This window comes from Dasypus novemcinctus, chromosome 6 (genome assembly GCF_030445035.2).
Source record: "Dasypus novemcinctus isolate mDasNov1 chromosome 6, mDasNov1.1.hap2, whole genome shotgun sequence".
Taxonomy (NCBI): Eukaryota; Metazoa; Chordata; class Mammalia; order Cingulata; family Dasypodidae; genus Dasypus; species Dasypus novemcinctus.
Genome location: NC_080678.1, coordinates 55730514 through 55748994, shown reverse-complemented (window position 1 = coordinate 55748994; position 18481 = coordinate 55730514). Strand labels below are relative to the sequence as shown.

Here is an 18481-nt window from a genome sequence, read left to right as displayed (position 1 = left end):
GTCTGTGGAATAGATGAATGAATGAAATATTGCAAATTCTGCTCAATAAGAAAACTGTTTATTGTGTCCATGGATAGATGGGCCTGTGAGAAAACAGGGTTTTGCTAAGTATAAAATAGTCGTATGAGGAGGAATTTAGGGCAGGACTAGGGGATGTAACAAACAGTAAGAAACCACAAGCCATCAAATATTTTAACAAGGATATCTTTATGAAATGAATAATTTAACTTTGATGTCACCCCTCACCATCCAGCATAAGCTATCAGTACTTTGAATGCCTGAATCAAACGTTCAGATTATTAGGTGAATGAAAAGACACTTATTTCCATTACTCTATACCTGTAACATTCTACACCTTTGAAAAAGAAGATGCTCTAAAATGGTGATTCTGAATCCTGGCCACATATGCACATCAGAATCACCTGGGAAGCTTTCAAAGAATACAAAGCTTTCAAAGCACCACCCCAGAGTAAGGAAATCAGAATATCCCCAAGTGACAATTAACAGGCAGCACTGAAAAGGCACTGCTTTAAAAAAGCATATATACCAAGTATACCAATGAGCCTGAGATGATTGTCTTGGACCACTCATAGATGATTTGAAGGCATGTTGTCACCCTCTCATGCTATCTGTAGCCCAGCCATGGGATGTTCAAATAGCACATCCTTGTGAATTCCCCCAGTTTTCTCTTCTGCAAAATGGGGATCATAATTATCCTCAGAGAGTTGCTCTGTTCATTCTACAAAAATGGAAGCTGAAAAAGCAGTGGTAATGACACCCTTATGGGCCCTGTCCTCAAGGAACTCAGCAGAGTGGAAAAGATAAATTTTAGACAACTGATAAACAAGTTATATAATTAAATGCAATTCATTAAATGCTGTTTGTAAAAAGTGCAACAATCACTTCACCCTCTGTTTCCTCTCCTAACTCCTACTGATCCCACAAGTCATAACCATGTTTTCATTTTATCCAAGGAGTCTTTCTTGACTCCTCTCAGTATTTCTCCTCCTATGTCCATTCACTTCACTTCACCACTATATTCCCAGCATGTAACACAGCACTGGGTGCACAAGAGGCAAATATTAAACCTTTTTATGCTGACTTTAGTTAGACAGGGTAGAAGGAGCACTTAGAATAATACCTGGAACATAGATGCTGTTCAACTTATGGAACTTACAGTTTTGCATATTAAGTTATTCTTTAATAACCATACCAAATTTCTACTGTGTAAGTCACAGGTGCTCAAAGGAAAAAAAAAAAAGAGTATGAAATAGGTCACTCTTACCAGGTGAATTTTATCTACCAGATGGGAAAATGAGATTCACACATACCTACACACACACACAAAGTAAAGAACAGGAAAATAATATCAAAAGTGTAGATGTGGGTACAGAGGTACCAGTGGTGGAGGCAGACCAACGAGAAGGTCAAGTGAGTACATTTGTTACAGTTAGTCTTAGTTTGCCAGGACTACTATGACAAATACCACATACTGGTTTGCTTAAACAATGAGAATTTATTGGTTCCTAGTTTGGGAGGCTAGAAGTCCAAACTCAAGTTCTTTAAAGTCCCCAGGCTTTCTCCTGAAGTCTGAAGCATTCTGGTGCTGGCTGGCTGTAGTCCTCGGGGTTCTTTAGCCTGCATCGCTCTGCCTCTGTCACATGGTGACCTGCTTCATTTTCTGACTTCTGATTTCTGGCTTCTACTTCCATGTACCATTTCTTTTTTTATAAGGACCTCACTTATATTGAATTAAAGCTCACCTTCATTCAGATTTACTACACCTTAACTAATAAGAATCTCTTCTGAATTAAGACTTGAGCATGTCTTTTGTTGGTTAACATAACAAAATCATGTTCTAACATCGCCACATATCACCACAAGTAGGCTATAAGATACATTTAACCTTAAAGGCCTACTCATGAAAGAAGCATCCTAAAAGAAAGCCAGCAGGAGGCAAAGTTCTGAATACCAAAGGGAAATGAGCACTATACATGAGTTCAAACTTCAACAGGAAATGAGCAGTTACACAATCACCTTTTTCATTACCCTAAAGTCTTCCCTTTACTGGGCTTTATCACCAGTTGGGCATAGCAGTGTCTCTTGTAACTTTCTGGCTGACATAGAAATGACTGGTGCAGTTGAAAGAACACTTCTGTGGAGTCAGAAAAGTGGGTTGTAGTTGTGGTTTTGTCAACTCCCTGGGTGACTGTGGACAATTCACTCCATCACAAAATAAAAGAGACATAAGTTGCTTTGGGTTCTCTCATTCTATGACTATTGTGTGTCTAGACCTCTAGTCTCTCCCCAATCAATACATCTTCCTCATCGTGGGTGAGGGTCTAGGACTATCCCAACACAAACAGTGCCTAAAAGCTTTCAGTGACTTGCCATTGTCTTAGCAGTGGTGCCCAGTCACTTAGATTTCACTAAGTAAAACAAAACAAAATAGAAGAAGACTTATGGGTAAAGTCACCAACTCTTAATTAGCCATTTAAATACATTAGAAACAATACTATCAATTCATTAGATAAAGGGTCTTTTAACATAAATATGAAGCGCTCCTGAGCATTTATGCCAAAGAAATTAAAGTTTATGTCCACAGGGGGGGAAAAAAACGGATACCGATGTATATATTAGTAATCTTCCAAAACAACTAAAATGTCCTACAGTAAGTGAATGGGTGGGCACTCTGTAGTAAAAGGATACATTAACACAAAATATATAAGGATATAATTGCAGAGGAAAGAAACAGTCCTTTATATTGGATAGATTTACCTTTATGGGAAAACTCACTTCATTATGCTTTGTTTTTGTTTTTAATTTCATTATAAATCAGTGTCCATTGACCAGTACTAATCAGGGACCAGCATCTGGGCTTTGATGGTCTACCGTGGACCTGAAAACAGGTGACCATACAATTATTTTTTGTTTCCTTAAGGTTTTAAATTACTTTCCAACATTTAAAAATCAAAATATTTCATGTAGTAATCTAGCTTTCCAGCTTCTCTTTTAAAATGTAAAGATTTTACAACACCGGGCTTATATTCCCATAGAACCCCCAAGTAACTGGTGTTTAGTGGCAGCAGCTTCAATTCTCCGTGATCCCCACCACTCCCTATTGCCTTACAGCTGGTCCATTTCATGTATCTGTGTTACCTGCCTGGACTCTGACTTTCAGGATAAATCCCCCGCTGCTTGGGGTCCTCAAAATCTTTACTGAGAGTCAACTAGAAAGAAAAAGGGAGAAAGGTGGAGAATTTTCCTGCAAGAGTGTTTCTGAATCCCACTTGAGCAATATTATTTAAAATACTAAGCTAGTCATATCTTTAACTATTCTCTAGGCTTCCGATATCCTATACGGAGTTTCTGTTTTTGACAAGGAAAGTGTCTCTTCCTGGCTCAGTCCTACACGTGCATGAATTTGTACAGCTGAGTCTATGCGGCTATAACCACCCAATGTCCACTAGGGGGCAGGTCAGTGCTATAAAGCACAGACAGCAGAGAGGCTGACCGGAAGTCAATAGAAATACATGGGTTGACAAGCTAGGAATGAAAAAGAGGAGGGGGTCGTCCATTTGGGTTGAGGGATGAATTATTTATGAATCTCTGTTGGCCTCCGTAGTTCCTGAAACTTGGAGGAATCCCGGTACAAGAATGCCAAGGCACTCTGTAGTAAAAGGATACATGTGATTGTCTTAAAGGCTCACTTTTATCACACACACACCCATCCTTGATGTAGAGCAGGATCTCTTAACCTATTTTGTTCCACAGACCCCTTTACCAGTCAGGTGAAATCCACAGACCCCTTGCCAAGTCCACACTGTACCTTGTATTATTTAATATATATATCACACCTGTACCAACACATCCCCACAAGAATATTTTTTTAATTTAAATTCAAGCTCATGGACCCCTTGTTAAGAACCCCTGGTGTAGAGGAAACTAGTCAGGAAACCTGGGGAATTATGATGATAATTTTATCCCCTAAAAATCTCAGATCCCTTCTGTCCATCCTCATTGAGAAAGGACTAGTTCAAGTCCTCATCATTTATCACCAAGAGTATTGCAGAACTAGTCCTAACTGGCCTCACTCCCTCCACCTTCACCCATCCAGCCTGCAACACTTCTTCCAGATGCTTCATACCACTTCCCTGATGAAAATTTTCATTGGCCACCAATTGGATCAGGATGCTACCTCAAACTGACATATGATTCCTCAAATCTCACACATCCTGTCTTTCCATTTTCATCTTCTACCACTCCCTCATATGCACCCCAGATCTAAGTAAATTAACATCCAACATAGTGCCCAAGACATGGTAGGCATTCAAAAGATATTGGTGAATAAATGAATAAGTGAATGACTAAATTATAATATGAACAAATGTTTATTGATTATCTCAGTTATTTTTTTTGCCAGAAAGTCTGAGGTTTGAGCTTCAGTGCTTTATTAATCAATTAATTGCAATGATATTTGAATAGATGAATGGGTTAATGACATAGGAGATGAGATGGAGGCAAGGTTGGATGAGGCTCTTGAGCATGGTGGTAAAGATTTGGGAAAGCCATAATGGAAGATGTCTATGTGAGATGAAGAAAAATATGGTAGATGCTTTATGCACTGGGTTGCAGAAACACATTAAGAACCTGTAGTGGACCAAGCCTACAATGCAAATTTGCAACTTTCTTCAGCTAACCTACGATCAGGTGTGTCAGTTTGATATTATTTATGAATTCCAAAAAGAGATATAGATTATGTTTGTAAACTGGTCTGTTCCTCTGGGCATGATATCCTTTGATTGTATTAGATTCAGCTGAGATGTCTTTGATTGAATTATGTTAAGATTAGGGCTTTGATTCAATCAAAGGGAGAAGACAGAAGTAGAAATATAGAGCAGAGGAGAGAACTTGGTTTTGACGCTGGAGCCCTGGGGAGAGTTGAGCAATTCACCTGATAGTTTGCAGCTAAAGAGAACAGAGCCCTGAGCGGTGCTGAGAAAACCCCTGGAAGAGAAACAAGCCTTCCAGCCTACAGCTGAGATCAGAAGTAGCTGGGCCTATGGAGCCTTAAGAGAGAGAGGAAGGCTGAACCCTCACATACATGCCCACCATCCTGCTTCAACATGTGGCAACAGACTTTGGGTGAAAAAATACCTCTTATGTTACCTTCAGTTGGACTCTTAGGGCCTTGTAACTGGAAGCTTCTCCCCAAATAACTACCCTTATAAAAGCCAACAGATCTGGTACTTTACATCAGCACCCCTTTGGATGACTAACACAACAGATAAGAGAGGAGAAAGGGAAGGGGGCAAAGAGCAAGTGTTAGGAAACAAGTTGGCCAGGTAAGGGGTATGAGAAAAGAGTAGCTTACTGTGGAATTCAGGATGAATGAGCACTGTTGGGGATTTAATCATATTTTCCACAAAAGAAATGTTTAAATCTTGCTTTGCTTTCCTAAAGGTGTAAACCTATTTGTAAACAGTATCTGTGAATATGTTAATGTAAGGGGGTGTGAGCTCATTTGTGAATAGGATCCTATGGCCAAATTTCATCTTTATGATGAGAGATCTTACCAAGAAAGGAAATTTAGATGCAGAAGTCAAAAGAAACCAGAAGCCAGAAGTCAGCAGATACTAGAACAGCAGACAAAAGGAGAAAGAAATCATGTGACAGAGGACTGCTGGAGCACTGCAAACTTTAAAGAAAGCAAGTCCTGCCAATACCTTGATGTTGGACGTCTGGACTCTGAAACCATGAGACAATAAATGCTTGTTGTCTAAGCCAACCCAGTGCGTGTTTTTTGCCATACCAGCTCTGATAAACTATGGAGGCATAATATGTGCAAACCAGAAAGATTGATGGGCTTGCTGAAAAAAAAAAAAAAAGAGAGACACAGCAAGTAGAAACACAGTGTAGGATGAGAGCAATCAGTATATGTGATCTAGCAGGAAAAGTGGCCAGTTAAGAAGGTATGACAGGAGGTACCAAATTCTAAGTGTTATAGATAGAACTTTGTTCAGGGATAAAGTCAAGAGTGACCATGTTGGGTAGCTGATTTGGAATGGAGACAGAGGTCATGGGAAGAAAACAAAGACCCAAGGATATTGAGGTCACTGACAACACCTGTGAACAGTAGAAAGGGGAAATTGTGCTTTAGTAATCAAGAAAGGTGGAAGAGGGCCATGTTATATGGTGAAAATAAATGAAAAGCTAGAGAAAGGGGCATAAGCAAAGACTTCAGGTAGGAAAGTGAGCCATGGTTATAAAACGACAATGGTGAACAAGGGATAGAATGAAATAGAGATTGCTGAGAGGTGATAGAACCTGGCAAAGCCAGATTTCAGTGAAGACACGGAGAAGGATGGATTGGATAGGCAATGAGGAGATTGCAGAGAAGGAATTGCCAACAGTGAGTGCAAATTCACATATGTGAATTTGTGGATAGAGCTCCCTAGAGCTGAGTTCTGCACAACCTGAAAAAGCCACAGGAACAAGGGATTAATAGAGCACAGAGCCCCCTGATAAGTGAACTTTTCTCTCCATCCTTACCCATCACTCTCCCCTTGGCTTGCAGCATTCCAGATATTTCCAGAATACTCCATATTCGTTTCTGTCGTTGGGTCTTTGTGCTTGCTTATGAGATACATGGCTGGCTTTCTTCTAAGCCAGATCAGGTATTAGCTCACAAGTCACTTCTTCCAAGAGGCGTTCCCTGATCACCCAATCTAAAATAACCATCTCCCAGCCAAAGCCCTCTCCAGCACATTATCTGGTTTTCCATTAATTTTTTAATTGTATTTATCATTACTGAGATGGGGTTTACTGCTCCCCACTTTCTGAAGAATCAGATGCCAGTGGTTTCTGCTGGTTTTCAAAGCCCCTCACTGGAGACCAACTATGTATAAACCACTGCTCTTCTGCACTCCCTCACCTGTCTGATCAGGTCAATCCCCTCACTCCTTCCTTCTAGACCTCCCTACCTGCCACCCTTTTGACTTTCAAATTGTACTATCCTGAAGAGTCACTTCCAGGTGCACTCCAGGAACCTTCATTGACCTGTCCTACCTATAGCAAGAAGTATTCACTGCCTTGAGCTGCTTATGGCCTTCTTTCCAGTGATTTAAGCCCAGTCTCCTTAACTAGATTACAACCTTCCTGAAGTTAGACTTCTGTAGTGGTGAGCAACAATCAACCATTTGTTGATTGACACACTGATCCTCTTGACTTAGCTGGAAAAGTGAGAATAGAGAAGAGGTTGAGATTAGAAGAAGTAGCGGTTTATCAGATGAGAACCAGGTCAAAGTTTTAGCTCAGTAGTTCTCAACCCTGGCTAAGTATTAGGGCACTTTTAAAACACAGGTCAACTGAATCAGATTATCTGGGAGAAGGGCCTGGGCATTAGTGCTTATTTAAAAGCTCTCCAGCAACTGCGATGCACAGTGAGGGTTGAAAACCACTCCAGAGGTCAAAGAGCCAACCCTCATCCTGAAAGCAAAGCCATAAAGAAATACTGCCAACTCTTAAACTCATGTTGTAAAGAAGCATTCAGTGCAGTTAAAAGGGAGAGATTTTAGGTTGTATATATGTTAATAAACATTTTTTAAAAATCCATAGTACTAAACAACATAAACAGTAAACCCTAAAGGAAACTATTATAGTGTTAATAGTACAATTATAATAACATTCTTTCATAGATTGAAAGTTACCACACTAATGTGAGTGGGATAGGGGATATATGGGAACTCTTTATTTTGTGCAGACCTATAAATTCTCTAATTAAAAAATTGTATATATAAATTATATGTATTTTTATATATATTCAAAACTCTGGAAACTTGGAATATTAGGAACAACTTTTTGTGCACCTTAGTCTTTTGACCTCTGAAAATAGCCAAAAATATGGTGCTAAAGCCCCATCCCTATCCCATTTTCCATATCACTTTCCCAGGCTCTAAAATTTAAGAAATGTCTCTGGATAGCACATGATACACCCAGCAAGTTGATGACTAACTAAAGTATTCTTTGAATATATTATTTAACATAATCAAGAAAAAAATAAAAAATATATATAATAAAATATTAAAAAAACATTGTCATGTTCTGTTCTGCTCTAAGTATAGTAGGTATCATAACCAGTAAAAATCTTTGGTATTATTTTAATATAGAAATAACCAACTGCTTGTACTATGCATTATGACTTCTCATACTGTGATTTATTATAATTCTTTAGTACCGTTTCTCTTTCAGACATATAAAGACTTAAGAATTTTTTTTTTTCTAAGATTGTCTTAGGCCAACTTAGCCTTTATGCAACATGAAGGATGTTTCCAGCAGTGCCGGGGTCATGAGGAACAGAAGCTATGAAGGGGAAATCAAGGCAGGGTACACACTTATCTATGCTTTCTTTTCTTTTTCCAACAAGGTCTGCTTGAGAACACAGTGTGGCCTTCCCTGGCAGGAAGCTAAAAAGCCCAGTAGCTGCACCTTAGCTTCCAGAGCCACCTGAGGACACAGTGAGGAAGAGCAGGAGGAGGGAGGAAAGCCTTTCCCTTCAAGGATAAGGAGAAAGGGTAGAGGACAGAGGACGAGTGGGTTCCAGCTGCCAGAAGCTAGCACACCAGAAGCCCTGATACCCCCTCTTGCCTCAGACCGCCAAAAAAGAGGAAGGAAGAAAGGAAGTATTGGTGTGCTAGGTAGTGTGTACCAACCAGCTCTTCGAAAGGAATAAAATAAAAGAAAACCTTCTTTGCGGTGTTTGTACATTTCAGTGGTCTAAATACTCCCATTTGCCTGATTTCAAACTACCAAGGAAAGACCCCTGATTAGGGCATAATCAGCTTTTACAGACTGGTTCACACTGGCTCCAGCCAGCTCCAGCACAGCACAGAGAGTAACTGACATCTCTGCCTAAGGCTTCTCTACCCTCTCTTCCCCAACCTAGAAGAGTGGTGGTCTGGGAAAGGGCCCAGGACTTGAACCCTCAGAAGCCCGCTATGACTCCCACGCCCCCGCAGCCCTGTGCATTATGGCTTCATGGCTTCAGGAGCCCTATACGTAACAGTTCCTGAAGCAACTATAGCTTTTGGTGGGTTTTGCCTTATGTTTTTCATCCACTTCAGCAGACTGTGAGCTCCCAGGCACTGTGCTGGCTTCTGGGGAGTCACAGAAATATAAAACACCATAGTCCCTCACTGGAGCACGTGTGTGTACTCATCACATTTATATCATAGTACATGGTAGTCCCTCCCTAGTATTCAGCAGCATTAATGAAATTACTAACATTCCCTAAAATTCATAGTTGAAGAATTTGGGTTAAGGGTGTGAATGAAACTACCAAAACTACCATAAAAATTTGACATACATGAAACAAGAATGATACTCTTAAAATAAATATCAGGGATATTTTCCACGTTGTAAGGTTACAATAGATATGGTGCCATTAATTTTTTCTTGCCAATCCTTGCTTAAAGGACATTTTATTAATTTGCTCTCATTGTAGTTTCAACAATATGCTTGCAGATTTTTTAAGAATATATTTTTATTATGGAAGTTGTGAACTTATAAGACCATCAGGCACATGTGTAGAATTCCAGTACAACAACCCTTCACCAACACACCACACCACTGTGGGACATTTTTTACAGATAATGAGATAGTATCAACAGACTGTTCCACTAACTATGGTCTATAATGTACATTTGACATATTTTATCCATACTCCCCTATTATGGACAAATAGTACATGCCAATTGTTCTTTGAGGACAATTTCTTTCTACCTGGTCCTCCATCCAAATACCCACGATCTCCCAAGTAGATACTAGCTTCTAAAGGAGCCACCGTTTCTTGCTCTCATCTTCATTTAGCTTTCCCTCCTTTATCTTTACCTCCTTTTCCTATGATCAGTTCTTAACCCCAATACCTTGTTTTTTGATTACTCTGGGTAGGAAGGAATTCTTAGTCATGTACACAGAAACAAGAAGGCCTGATGTCATTAAACAGTAGCCACCATCTCTCCTTGTATTAAGTGCTAGTGGGATCTTGGGTGCCTGTCAAAGGTCAATTATTGATGAAGCCACTAAATCATTTGTAATAAGTAACACCTCCTGCTTTTGAGGCCTCATCACACCTAATTTAAAGTATGTTGGAGAGAAACAATGTCTTTGCAGAAATGTTTGCTTTGCTTAGTTTCAAAGATTCAGGTCCTGATGACACATCACTGCAATCTGAATATATCCCACCCTACAAATATTCTTAGTAGCAGCACCAATTAACTAATAAAGGGTGTGGATAATGGTGTCAGGATCAATTCGATTACTATCAAGCCTAAGTATTAGTTATTATCAAGAAATTTCTCTGAAAGTAAATTTGATTATAAAAATTGACCTGCTGAGAAACAAACAGAAATTTAACGTGCTTTCAGTGAGCGGTAATGACAATGAAGAAAAAGAAAGCACAGTAAGAGGATAGAGAATGATAAGGCCTTTTTTCTAGATCCCTTGAAAGAGTGAAAATTTGACTAAAGATCAGTGATCTATAGTAAGAGATGGAGGGAGACAAATTTCAGAGGGAAGAGCCTTTCAGGGAAAGGGAATCTAAATGGCAAGGCTTGAGATGGAAACATATTTGGTGTGTTCTAGGGAAAGTAAGGGGGTCGGTCTGCTTGAGCAAGGAGTGTGATGGCAAGTTAGAGAGGTTAAGAAGATCAAGGAGCGTTGGGTCTTGTTAAGGACTTTGAATTTTATTCTATGTCCGATACGAAGCATTTGCAGAGTTTTTACATAAAATCAAACATAAACCTAGAAATTAAGTTTCTAGACTTAACGTTCATTCAGTTAGTATGAAAACCATTTTGTTGCAGCACTCTCTGGGTCCTCAAATAGTTAACACTTCCCATTCTCATCTCTTTTACCGAGGTTTTCCAAAAGTCGTCTCCAGTTTTAATAATTTTAAGATTAGGGAAGCTATAATAGTAGAGCACTTTACATAACACAAATAAACAGCATAGACTTTTAATTAAAGTAATTATTGCTTAGAGTCTATGTAATCTTTATGGTTAAAAGTAAGAAATCTTTTCTGTTCCTTCTTATCTCAAACAGTGTCCTGAACTGTCCTTTAAAATACGATGTGGGATTTTGTCAGTTGATTAAAACACTCCATTTATTTAGCCAAAAGATTATTTGTAATGGTAATATACATATACAAATATATATAAAATGAAAAGTTTATCTTGTAAACTGCATATTCAAATAAAATAGCTTATTTTCTTCCCCTTATAAAATAAGTTTTTTATGTTTTATTTTTCTTCTCCCCACTTTCTTCTTCGCATTAGTAAAGCTGAGATTTGAATCCAGGTCTTTCTGAGCCCAAGGCCAGCTTCTTAACCACTGTACATTCCTGCTTTGGGCTCTTAGAAGCTAAACTTCTGGGGCACAAGCTATTTTGTGCCCCTGTCCTTTTATAAGACTCAAAACTTGAGTTTCTCCTAATTTACCATATTTTGCTCTGATTGTCTAAATTCATATACAGTACTTGACTCCTGATAAATTTCCTCGCCTACTTCAATCTGTACTGATTTAGTTAACTTTATATACAGAAAGTTGGAAATCCCTAAACTTTTATTTTTAGAATAAAGAAAGAATGTGTCTAAAAAAAGAAACTCTTGTTTGACTTCATGTGGCAGTTAGAGATTATTTGTGAATCCGAAATTGGAAAAATTATGTTTGTAAACTAATCTGTTCCTCTGGGTGTGAGATACTTGGATTGTAATAAATTCAGTTGAGGGGCTTTCTATTACATTCCCAGTTAAATTGCTTTCAGGGCTTTTTGATTCAACTATGTCAGAAAAGTGTGACTCAGACTGAGTTCCTGCCTCCTGGCTGGGTCTTATATAAATGAACTCACATGGACAGATAGACACACAGGAAGCTAGAGCTCTGTCATTTTAAATCCTGCCTTGTGACAGAAAGGAGCAAGCTCAAACAGCTGAGGCCCCAGGGAGGGATGAGCCGTTTTGCCTGAGAGCTTACAGCTGAAATGGGAAGAAAGCAAAGCAGCAGAGCCTGCGAGAGGAAGCCAGAGGGGAGGGCTAAACCTAGCAGAAATCAGGGGTCTTCTTGCTTCACCACGTGGCAACACACTGGGATCAACAGCAGCTGACTTAGAAAAGAAATCATCTCTACTGATGCCTTGACTTGGCCTTGGAGTTGTAAGCGTTTACCCCCAAATAAATCCCCATTATTAAAGCCAGAAGCTTTCTGGTACTTTGCATCAGTGTCACTCCTTTGGCAGACTCACACAGCTAAGGTGTTGGTGTGTACTGAAAGTTGCAAACGCCAGACAGTGATGCTCAGGGGTGGTTGTCCCATAGTAGCACCTTACTTTTCTGGCAAATCACACCTTCCTAAAGTGACCTGATAGCTTCTGCTCCCTTATATTGTCTCCCAAGCTGAATTCATTCTTTCCCATGGCTTTAAATATCATGCATATGCAGACTCCTCCCAAATTATCTCCTGCCCCCGCCTCTCCTTGGAACTATATTCCCATATCCATCTTGCATCCCCACCTGGATGTCTCACAAGTGCCTCTAATATAAAATGTCAAAATAGAACACGGAATTTCACCCGTCCCTCTCTGAGTGTTCCCATCTCATTACCACCACCAGCCAAAGGCTTGCCTGAGGCAGAATCCTGGGTGTCAATTTTAATTCTTCTCTTTCCTTTATCACCAAACCAGGAAACTTTTCCGTTAAAAATTTATCCCAAATTCTTCTGCCAGCCTAATACAACTACCATTTTCTCCCCCCTGGACTACTGCAATAGCTTCCTTACGGCCCCTGGCTCTTTCTCTTGCATTTCTTGCATTTCTTGAAGAGAACTCCCCGTAGTTCCCAGAGTGATGTTTTTAAACACTAACTGGATCATGTATTCTCCTTCTTAAAATCCTCCATGGCTTTCCATTGAGTTTAGGATAAAATCTAAATTTCTCATCTTGGCCTACAAACCTGTATGACCTGGCCCTTGACAGCTTCTCCAGCTTCAGCTCCAGCCACTCTCACTGCCCTCTGCTCACTAGGACCTTCCATCAAACAGTGGGCACCCAAGGGTGGTGGGAGTGGTTTGTTCTGGTGGGAAGGAGAAGGTTAAACTGACATTCTAAATAGACAATATTTAGAATTACTGGACATTGGTGACAATTAAAAGCAAATTGACTTTTAGTCAGTTTTTTTTACAGTTTTCTGTAATTTTACTGCAGAAAATACACCCTTTTATTACAGCACCAAGATGAACTGCTCCCATGGTCCTTCCTTAATATAATACTCTGTCAATTATTACAACAGGCCCAATGTTTTCATTTTGTTTCTTCAGATTCTCTAGAAACATTTCATCTGTCTAAGACACTCTTCTTCCAAGCTTCCCAAAACTGGATTCTCAGCTTCAAATGACATTACTAAGAGGAGCCTTTGGGTCAAATCTAAATACATACACCCCTGCTGATCCCTCTTATAAACTGTCTCTTCATTGTGTTTGTGTCTGTGACTCCTCTTTTCATTATTTATCATTGTTATTATTATTATTTTTACAGTATTAGCTCCAAGAGTCAGGGACCACTTTAACTTACTACCATATACCAATTACTAGCATGTTATATGCTCAGTAAATGTTTGTTGATTGAATTAATGGATGGGTAAATGAATGAATGTTTACAGATTTTCAGTTCTGGTTTATGTTCAAACATTAAAGTTATATCATTTCTTAAATGTAGTTACTTACAATATAAAAGGAAAGAATTAAGAAATCAATTGGGGTAGAAGTCCCTTGGTGTTCTTTTTGCCTACAGTATGCTCAGAATTTGTTCAGGGTTCAATAATCCAACAAAGTAGATAAGGAGAGCTGGGAAGATTGTGAGTGTGTTCAGTTTTTTCCCCTGGTTTTTGTGCCTCTCTTTTTCCCATATCATGAAATGACAGGAAAGTGCCAAACTGGATCTCATCCAGCTCTATGGTATTATACATGCAGAAACTGACCCAGAGGGGTTAAATGATTTCCCCAAATCACAGGTTCCGGGCACAATCAGAACTAGCCTCAATTTTCTCAAGTCCAATGTCTTCCCATCAGTCACAATTCTATCTATCCCTGTCTCTCCTGAGTTCTCCTCACCTGTACCAGCTTACCCAATAATACCCGCCTCCCACCTAAATTACTCTCTCTAGACACTGTATTTTTCAAACCAATCTGTTTCTTTGTGGTACCATAGGCCCTTTTTCTATAGTAACATTAGCTCTTCTGTAAAATGGATCCATTCTCAAAGGATTACTCTTAAGGGTGTATGCTTGTGTCACGTGTACCCTCACTCCCCTCAGTGCATAGATAACCTTATAATTAGCTCTTCCCCAAATTTAAAGGGACTCATCATGATCTGATTAGCAGGAAACTCCTTTTGGGGCCTGTATCCACAGCTGACAGTTCCAAGCATCTATGGTAAATTCTGTAAAACTCTGTAGGTCACCTGAGTTCAGGATTCTTTGAGTTAAGTTCTCACACATCTTCTTTCCAGTTTTGTAATGCAACAGCTCTCTTTCACGAGGTGGGAATAGAATGTACCTCATTGGAACCTGGGTTTCATTTACGCCATCCCTTATCTTAGGAGAAAGGGCAATAGTCTACCCTAGTGCAAACAGCACTGGCATCATGGCAGAGCAGTAAAGACCAACTCCTTTGTGGCATATGGCATCTCTATAAGATAAGAGGAAAAAAACCCTCGTGTCATCAGTAGTATAAGAGTTGCTTCAAAAGTGTAACTACAGGATTCATAGCCCAGCTCCAGGAAGAACTTTCTAGCTGCATAACTTTGGACAAGTTACTTAAACACCTTTGCCTCAGTTTCCTCATTTGTAAAATAAGGATAAAAGTAGTGACTATCATTTAAGGTTATTGTAAGTACTAAGTGGGTTAATACATATAAAGTGCTTACAACAGGATGGGATATATAACAATCCCTCAATAGATGTTAGTTATTACTGTAAATATTAGGAACGAATATGTTTGATAAGGATTTAAATAAATCAACCTGTTTACAAGTCCAGCTTATATAACTGGGGTTGATTATTCCAAAGCTAGGTCCTCTCACCCAGCTCTAACCTTTTTCCCTACTGTAGATTTTAGAACCAATTTTGGGATACTCCCTCATTCTCCACTTCTTTCTCAGAAAGTGCAATGCATAACTAGTAAAAATGCAAAGCTCCAAGGAAAAATGAAGGCCTATGTCCCCAATCTATAGGCGCTCTCCACAATCAGGATGACGCGTAGAACTTCCTTAAAAGGTTAAATAAAACTAGATGCCTCAAGCAGCAGAGGAACAAGGAATGGAGAAGAATTGGAGGGCTCTTGCCCTCTCCTTTATCAGTGGCTCAGCATCTATACACCTGAGAAACACAAAGCAACTGGTCCAAGACAGATGAGAGACTGGCACATGGCAGAGGAGTGGGTTATGTTTAAGTACTTGAAAGACTGCTCCAGAGCTTCCCAACCTCTTTAAAATTTCAGATGGGAGAGTCCCACCACAGACCTTCTGCATCAGAATACCAGAGAGGGGACCAGACTCTTTTTAAATTCACATGTAACTCCCACATGCAACTATGAGAAACAAGTTTCAATCCAGAAGAACGCATTCCTCTTCAGTATTTTCCACAGTTTGCCTAAGTCAGATTTTTCTAGTCCTGGACATTTCATAGCACAAAATTAGTTTAGAGATCAAAAACTTGACATCAAGAGGAAATTCTGCTTAAGTTAAGGCAAATTGAGAATTTATTTGCCAAAAAAATGTAGACAACAACTATCTTCTTTCTAGACATGACTAAGGCTTTTCAAGGGGGCTCATATGTTTGTTTGTTTGTTTTTGCAGATACTGGAGTATGTGCACAAGTGAGCAGAATCAAATGTAAGGGCCTGGAATCTACTGGCAACGATATTTCATGATAACTTTGATTATCCTTGATTCAATATTGCGAGGTTAAGTTAGGGTCTTTGTTGTGTGTATGTATGTGTGGTTGTTGTGTTTTTTAAAAAATATATCATAATAAATTCCAAGTTGCCTTGTCCTCAAGATATGAGAAAAATCAAGCATTTATTCTACTTCCTAGAATATTCTCATTGATACTTGGAAATAACTCAATAAGTCTTGCCTCAAGTCACTTGCCAAATCAACTCCCAAGCCGCAGACTGCACTGATCTCGCCAAGACTTTTTAAAATCTAGACTAGATTTTAGCCTTGCTGCTTACTCACAGTGCAGTCAATGGACCAACATTCTGAAATGCAGATTCGTAGGCACCACCCAAACCTACAGAATAAGAACCTGCAGTTAAACGAGCTCTTCAGGTGACCTGTACACACATTAAAGTTTGAAAAGCACTAGCCTAGAGCAGGGTGTCTCCTCATATCGCCTATATCAGAATCGCCTGGGATGCTCCTCTAAAAAGGAGGTTCCTGCACCCTACCACACACTAAGGGAAATAGACTCTCTGGGTTGGAGACTTTTGAAATTTCATTTTTAACAAGTTCCTCTCCCTGATACTTATGCAATCTAAAGTTTCAGAATTACAAGAGTGGTATTTTAAAACAAGACAAAAGTCACGAAGCAAGACATATCCAAAATCATAAACCAGTCACACAGTACATTTTACCATAGAAAGACAAGTGCATGCTATTGCACACAACACGGCATTAAAAATAACTGAAGGAAGCAGATGTAGCTCAAGCAGTTGAGCACCTGCTTCCCACATGGGAGGTCCCAGGTTTAGTCCCCAGGGCTCCCTAAAAGCAAATAAACAAAACAACAAGCAAACAAATGAAAAAAACAACTCAGGGGAGCTGATGTGGCTCAGTGGTTGAGTGCCAGCTACCCATCTATGAAGTCCAGGGCTCATTCACCAGCCCCCCCATACCATTAAAAAACAAAAACAAAACAAAACAAACTGAAAATGAAGACTGCCTTTAATATTAGATCAAAACCAAAAACCATCATAGGTTTTGTTCAGCACCTACAATGGAATGCAGACCAACAGGTTAATTGAGTCAGAGAGGAAAGGGAGTAAATCATGAATAATAATGTCATTATGTCTCACACTCTTGTGCTCTCTTTGAAACATTATTAAAACCCATTTGATTCTAATAGGTTACTATCAATACAGGGAAAAGGTGTTTTGTTCCTATCAGATATGAAAAGAACATTTAACATTTTACAAAATGAAACTCAAACTATTAAAAAAATGTTGTTTTTATTCTTCTACACAGTCATAGCCTTTATTGATAATTGCTAAGGTGACTTTCCTTTCAAAAGATAAGCAGTGAAGTGTTGTGAACTGCACATTCCATAAGAGAACCAGTCGATCTTTCGAAGGTTTAGAAAACCTATTTGGGTACAATTTTCACTTTTCCTCTGGAGGTCGATGTCAGAAAAGCATGATTCAAACTCCATTTTGTGAAGTCCCACAAACATCTGGACATTATGAAATGTGTATCATATCATTTATTTATGCTACTTAAAGTTTTAGAGTCACAAGTTAATTGGCTATTAAAATATATCAAAAAATTAACCCACTGGACTTCACTTTTTCTGACTTAATGCTCAAAGCGAAAGTTGAGGAGAAGAAAATGAGACATATTAACCGGGTTGGGAAATTACATTTGAAAAGCATGAGCAGTCTAAAATAGCTTACGTACCTCAGAGTATAGGATGCCCATGCTAGTCCTCCGCAGGCTTATTTCAACTCTAAAGCTTCTTGAATCTTCTGGATGTATTTCTCATTCACCTCAAAATCCTTCCCAACAGGGAGAAAGGTTCTAGAAGCCCAGGTGGGTGGCAAGCCCTTTCTTTCCACACCTGTCAGTGCTTTTCCAGCAACACCGCAGCACCCCACCTCTAGAGCGCCCAGCCCGGTGAAACAAAGGCATTGGTTTACGCTGTAATGATCCAAGTGGCATATCATCTAATGTTACAATCCTGAGGAGCCGGTTTCTGAGTCATTGTGGCTCTGCCAATGGTAGCATGCAGGAAAGAAGGAAGCAAATTTGAAGGGGAAGGAAATTCTCATATTGGCCGGAAGAACTCCAGTTCAACTTAGCACACTGTGGTTGGGACATTTCCTAATTGAAACCTGGTTTTCAGCAGTCCTTGAGAAAGGCTAGAGACCAACCAACTCACTTGTGAGAACCATACTTATCTGCCATGAAAAATAATCTTGAAATAATTTCTGAAAAATAATCTCTGAAAATGTCATTTTGAACTTTTGTGCATACTAAAGCACAGGTAAGATTATTTTTCATTCCCTGAGATCTTCAGTTAATGTTAACTAATAAAAATAATAACTCACAAGTTGAGATCGGTTTATGAATTACATTATTTTATGCATAAATCACTCAATTTATGTTATTTTAAAATGTACTCATATTTTCTTTTAAGGGAAACTTTGAGCAATGTTT

General features: G+C 39.2%; 1 protein-coding gene across 1 annotated transcript in view; it reads right to left on the bottom strand.

Annotated features, from left to right (window-relative positions):
• Window positions 1-18059, bottom strand: part of ANKRD22 (ankyrin repeat domain 22) — a 34181-nt gene extending 16122 nt beyond the window's left edge. Inside the window, exon 1 of the mRNA XM_058298837.2 lies at window positions 17723-18059. Within this exon, the coding sequence (XP_058154820.1) occupies window positions 17723-17743 (21 nt within the window). The 5' untranslated portion in view covers window positions 17744-18059. The remainder of the gene's footprint in view (window positions 1-17722) is intronic.
• Between the last annotated feature and the right edge of the window lie 422 nt (window positions 18060-18481).